This window comes from Cherax quadricarinatus, chromosome 82, assembly GCF_038502225.1.
Source record: "Cherax quadricarinatus isolate ZL_2023a chromosome 82, ASM3850222v1, whole genome shotgun sequence".
Lineage (NCBI taxonomy): Eukaryota > Metazoa > Arthropoda > Malacostraca > Decapoda > Parastacidae > Cherax > Cherax quadricarinatus.
This window is the reverse complement of record NC_091373.1, coordinates 5,384,269-5,390,268: the sequence shown is the minus strand read 5'-3', so window position 1 is coordinate 5,390,268 and position 6,000 is coordinate 5,384,269. Positions and strand designations below refer to the sequence as shown.

Genomic DNA, 6,000 nt, shown 5'->3' with positions numbered 1-6,000 from the left:
GATGTAATTAAACCTCGACTGAAGGATTATTTATTCATGCATGTATGCTATTAATGTTTAACACAGGCCTAACTCTGTTATCTTTGCAGGTACTTGGAGTGTACTACTACCTACAAGTTAATCGAGCGGAGCTGTCCCTCTGGCACATACCGGAAACAGTCAGCGCTCTACTGTGACTTTCCAAGTAATGTCTCGGAAAAATGCTCGTGCTAAAACCCACTAGCCGACAGGACACACATTACCAGAAGTCAAATGATGCAGATTTCAACATGCCTGAATCTGATATATGCCAAGAGTGGTAGTGGATTTTTCCTCTGGGGCGTCCCTTCCGGAAAAGGCCTTCCTCTGGGGCGTCCCTTCCGGTTTGGGCCTTTCACTGGGCGAGGAACTTCCGGTTTAGGCCTTCCACTGAGCGGTGTATCCGGTCTAGGACCAGCAGCTGGAGGGTCACCTTTTCACACCTAGGTGTTACTTCCGGTTTTTGACCATGACCTCGCCCTCGAGACTACCTCACCCTTGACCCCCCAATACCCACACCCCCCACGACCCCCCGCCTCGCGACCCCGCCGTCGCGCCGCGCGCCCGCGCACCCGCGCGCCCCGCCCCGCCGCCCCGCGCGCCCGCGCACCCGCGCACCCCGCCCCGCCGCCCCGAGCGCCCCGCGCGCCCCGCCCCACCCCGCGTGCCCCGCCCGCCCGCGCCTTCTGCTGCGCCTTCTGCAGCGTCGTCCGGATCGCCCCCGCGCCTCGAATTTTTTTTTTCTTATGATCTCCTCGGATCAAGTTTTTTGGATTCCCCCCTATGGGGTTTTTCGAAATTCTCCAATTCCTCGGATCAAAGTTTTTGGAATCCCCCCTCTGGGGGTAAGCATTCAAAATAGGCTCCTCCTATGGGGGCATGCTTACTACAGGTCTAAACAAGTTAAATGAACTAAAAAAAAAAGCGTTTACTCGGCGGTCAGTGACGTCACGCGCACAGGCTGAATCATGTCGACCCTTTTTTTTAGTTCATTCAAGTTAATAAGGGGACACAGCAGTGACGTCACACACACAGGTTGAATCATGTCGAACTTTCAGTTCATTCAAGTTAATAAGGGGACACATATACATCATAGGGAAAACATTTTCATCATCAGAAAGACACATTTCAGGATAACACTAATACACAATTTTTTTTTCATTATTTATTATACAGCCATTACATTTCTGGTAATACAAACAAATACAATTTCATTGAAAAACGCTACAATTCATTGACTAAAATCAACGTAGAGTAATTTTTCTTCTCTTGTAGAATTTCTGTGCATTTTGTTCAGGGTCGTCATCTTCTTCCTCATCTGTTATACAATAAACTTCTGGGGGGGAAGCTGGTGGATAATAAATGGGGGAATCCTCATCCATACATGAAGTAGGTTGGGAATTTGTCATAAAATATTCCATCTCGCTCCATACGCATTTATCGCAATAACAACTACTAACACTTTCTCCACTCATATGAGACTGGGGAGAAGGGTCGATCTCGGCGTGGGTAGGAGTTACAATATCCTGGATAAAAGCGTTAACATCAACCGCCTGAGTAGGAGGCACAGTCTCAACATCCACATGAGGTCGGGGAGAAGTCTCGTTGGTAGGAGGGGTAGCAACAGCATCTCCATATGGATGGGTAGGAGGCTGGGTGGATCTCGCTCCTAACAATCCCATTAACTCACAAAACATTTTCTCCTGTCGGATTTGATTTGCGCGAATAAGTTCCAACAACCGCATTATATTCGCATCTGGCAAAGAAAAAAAATTCTCGATTAGAAGAAGAATAAGGCATATCTTTAATTGCATTAAAAAGTTTTATTGGTTAATACATTACACTTCTAAAATCATTTATGTGTAAAAAGTTTTTTTCAATATTAGAACAAGATAATGAACAAAAAAATCACTTACCATTTACCGCAGGTGGATTATTCTGACATACACAGGGATGCAGTCTTCTCTCCTCCTCGCAGACACCTCCAACGGAGTACTGAATTGGATTCATCCTTGACCCAACTTGAATGACAGTAGATGCAAAGAGTGACCCAGCACGGGCATTTATAGCAGCGTTATGACCTTTTGCCCCGCCTCTAACCTTTCGCCCCGCCTCTAAACACCTCTACCCCACCGTATTATAATTCCAATATTTTACACAGATTTTCATAATTCCACGTTGAATTATTAGCAAATACACTTGAACATGAGGGTATATTGAAATGCTCATATGCATATTTCATTATAAATTGGTCATTCTTTAATTTATTTCTACCAAAATCTTTAAACAAATATGGTATAATTTTCTTGACGCTATAATTTGTTAACTTATACACAAAATATATAGCATATAAGCCGCACACCAATGATTTTTCATGTTGAATCCTCTGATTAATACCGTACATGAAATTTCTCTTGTATATAATTTTCTCATATATATTTGTATAATGTTTTAAATCCACCCCGAAACTATCTAAATATATTAATATGTATTTGTTCACATATATACTAATCCAATGACCCATATTTTCATCTTGATCGTTCAATATATTAATGATGAAAATTACCGGCTTATCTTTTATCCTCATAATAACTTCATTTATATTATTTGCGGCAAAACAACCCAAATACGAGGCGTATCTTCCCGTATGATGTTTCAAGGCAATATTTATTTCTTCACAATTCATGGTCTATACTCGCGTATGCACTATCACTGTTCTATTTTCATTTATATTTAAAATCGCATTAGTTTCACCAAACATCAGACAAATTCTATTCTCATCTTTCGGTTTACCAAATGTCATATCTATTCTCAAATTACCATTCTTCTCGACAGATATAGCATTCTTAACCTGTTCACTTCTCAGGTCAACACCTAATATAGTTCTGCCTTGGAGAAAACTCTTATATGTAATCAGATGATCAGTCTCCAAACCCAGAGATTTCAAGGTAGCGTAATATAACCTACTCGCGTGGGTAGGGAACTTACAGTCAATATTAAGAATCATTTCTGAATTAATTGTAACCCCGAAATGATTCAAATCTTCATGTTGAAAATATAATGGATTAAAATTATATCCTCCATCATATGTCTTCATATCAACTAATATAATAAATATCTTATCGGGTATGACTTGTCCCCAAGGATTATCTGCGATCAATTGTGTTTGATTAGATGCCAGAATATATGATTTAAATAATGTCTTCTTGAACAGATATTCACACCCCTGCGGGTTTGCCCTCATGCTTGAATTCAATGCAATTAATGCATTCGTATACGGAATAACTTTATCGATCCATAATTTAATGGAATTAATATTATATTTATATGTTTTTCCGCTTAATGGAGTCATAATTACCCATGCGGGTGAATGCATTTCAAGTCTCAATCGACATTCGACACTATCCAGGATATATTCGTGAAAACTACTCACATCCAGCATCAAAGGGAAACAAGTATTCACTTCATTCGTTAATTTACCTTCGTCTTTCTTAATATCATCTAAATCAGCTGTTGTAATAGTACTACTTGCTGTGTCTTTATTACGAAAGAATGCTATTCTTCCCAATGTATCTAATTTTGATGGGGATAAATGCTTAAGCAGTTTAATATAACCCGTATATGAATAAAATGGATTCGATTCTATAAGTTGTTCATTGAGATACAAACACACAGATTTGAATATTGTCTGACTTATAGAGTTCACAAATATGGCCTTATCTCCATCTCCCAGTGCACTCCCATCCTCATTTGTTATATTTATGTTCATTTCCAAGGCCAGACTCGTTAAATCTAAAAAATGACCTTCTGAACTTTGTATTCTAAATTCGAGAAATTTATCAGATCCTTGATTTACTGGTAATACTTCACAGGTGCGTCTAGCTGCTATTGAGGATTCAATAATGGTATGTCCTGGTAATTTTGGGAATCCATCAGTTATGGAATGAGAATAAGTGGGGACGGGGGCGTTGAGTCCCCCTGGTGTAACGTATAGAGCACCAGCCGACATACTAACAATATGACAGTTAACAATAAACTAAAATTAATTAAATATTCCAGTTTCTTTTATTATTAAATTTCAATCGTTTCAAACCAATCTTTCTACTTCCTCCGGATAATAACTTCTGTCCGACACCCTTCAATGTTTCTACGCCTCTATTTCTCGCAGAATTTTTCAATGCAATACCATTATTAACATCGTTCAACACATTTTGCCCGTATTGTAATACTCCCGGAGCAAAGGTATTCAATAAGAATGGTAATGCTTTTCTGGCCATCCCACCGAGAAATGACAATAATCCTCCGCCCCTCCCTCTAGCTTTATATAATATAATATCATCTAAACCTCCCCCTTTCACCCTCGAAGTATCAAAGAGTTTCAGGAATGATTCCACTGAAGGAGGAGAGAAACTGGTTCTCATCTTGACGGTTCGTTCAATATTAACTCAACTTGATCATTCACTCTCGTTTTATAGGTCTTAAATGTAGTACACATACAGTAGAACACTTATCATTATATTGAATTAACCTTCCTTTCTGATCAGCGAGCTTAATACTCACTTGATCAATTATCTTTTTATTAAGTGGTTTATACATTGTGGGGTCATAATTAGATCTTAATGTATTAATATCAACTACTCCCAAAAGAGATACCAACTGATCGCCAAAATTAATGGGATCAATCAAATCGCTATATATTAACATATAATTAATACCTGATTCAGGATCGGGTGGGTTTACCGCCTTCACACCAGACTCGTTAAAAATAATCTCTTTTTTATTGGTAAAGACATACAAAATTTCATTACCTAAGAACCCTAGCATATCGCTTCCTTCTTTATCAAATTCCAACCCCACATAACCACTGGTAATATCAGAAGGTAGTATAATTTTTTTTTTCAAGTTAATAACCACTCTGTTTATTCCTGGATGATATGTGAACACAATTGAGTTTTTGGGGATGATAATACCCGTTGTATGTTTAACTGCTATTAAGAGATTTGCATTAATATCCTCATTTATTGCCTCTAAAATCCTTGCCATATCACCTCCAATAATTTTGCTCATATCAATTTTATGCATATATTTATTTACTGTAGATTTCTCATATGTAATACATATCTTCAAATTCTTTTGCGGTATATAATGCGTCTTGGGGTAAATTATATTTTTCAGAGCAACCTCATAATCAATTTTATTATCTAATATAATGGGGTCATATAATTTATTAATGAAAGCCGAAGGTGTATTGGCGGGAAATAAATCGAGACTTGAATCGCTACACACGTATAGAAGACGTTCAGCCATCTCCACACTCTTATAACACACACTAAATAAAAACATAACATCACAGAGTTTATATACTCACCTAATATGATATCCACGATGTTTCTCTCCTTACACCGCCTCCTTTATGTAATAATTGTTTTCTCACTTTTGTATTCCTCACAAAATCAAAATGTATACCTGATATATTTAATAAATGCTTTATTTCTGTTAAGTAATCAGAATCGATTCTTCTCGCTGATTTCACATTATTTTCTGATAAAACATTTAATATTTCAATAATATTACGTCCAGTAATGGGGGTAAGAAGGTCACCATTCTCATCCCAACTCACCAAAGGATTTCTTTGCAATAATACCAACATTGATTTCACATATTCTATATTTCTCGCACTCACTCTTATGTGCATGAATCTTGACAAATCTGGGGTTTTCTGAGGTTTCACCGAGGTGAGAGCAGGTGGGTTGACCTGCCTAGCGGGAGTAGTCTTAAACTTGCGTTTAACACCACGCTTCAAGCATGCACCACCACCACCTCCTTCCAAATTCTCATCACCCTCCGATTTTACTAACTCGAGAGGTTTCCGATTCATAACTGAAGTTGGTACAAGATAAAATTCTTTCATGATTTATTAAACAATCTCGAAATAATATTTACTGCTAGAGGTAATATAATGCCAAGAAGATTTCCACCTCT

General features: G+C 38.3%; 1 protein-coding gene across 1 annotated transcript; it reads right to left on the bottom strand.

Moving 5' to 3' along the window:
- Nucleotides 1-977: 977 nt before the first annotated feature.
- On the bottom strand, nucleotides 978-2,863 carry LOC138855135 (uncharacterized). Its single transcript, XM_070102557.1, has 2 exons — nucleotides 1,935-2,863; nucleotides 978-1,774 (listed from the first exon to the last, which is right to left on the bottom strand). Exons 1-2 carry the CDS (start codon nucleotides 2,026-2,028, stop codon nucleotides 1,263-1,265), a joined length of 606 nt encoding a protein of 201 aa, XP_069958658.1. The 5' UTR covers nucleotides 2,029-2,863; the 3' UTR covers nucleotides 978-1,262.
- Between the last annotated feature and the right edge of the window lie 3,137 nt (nucleotides 2,864-6,000).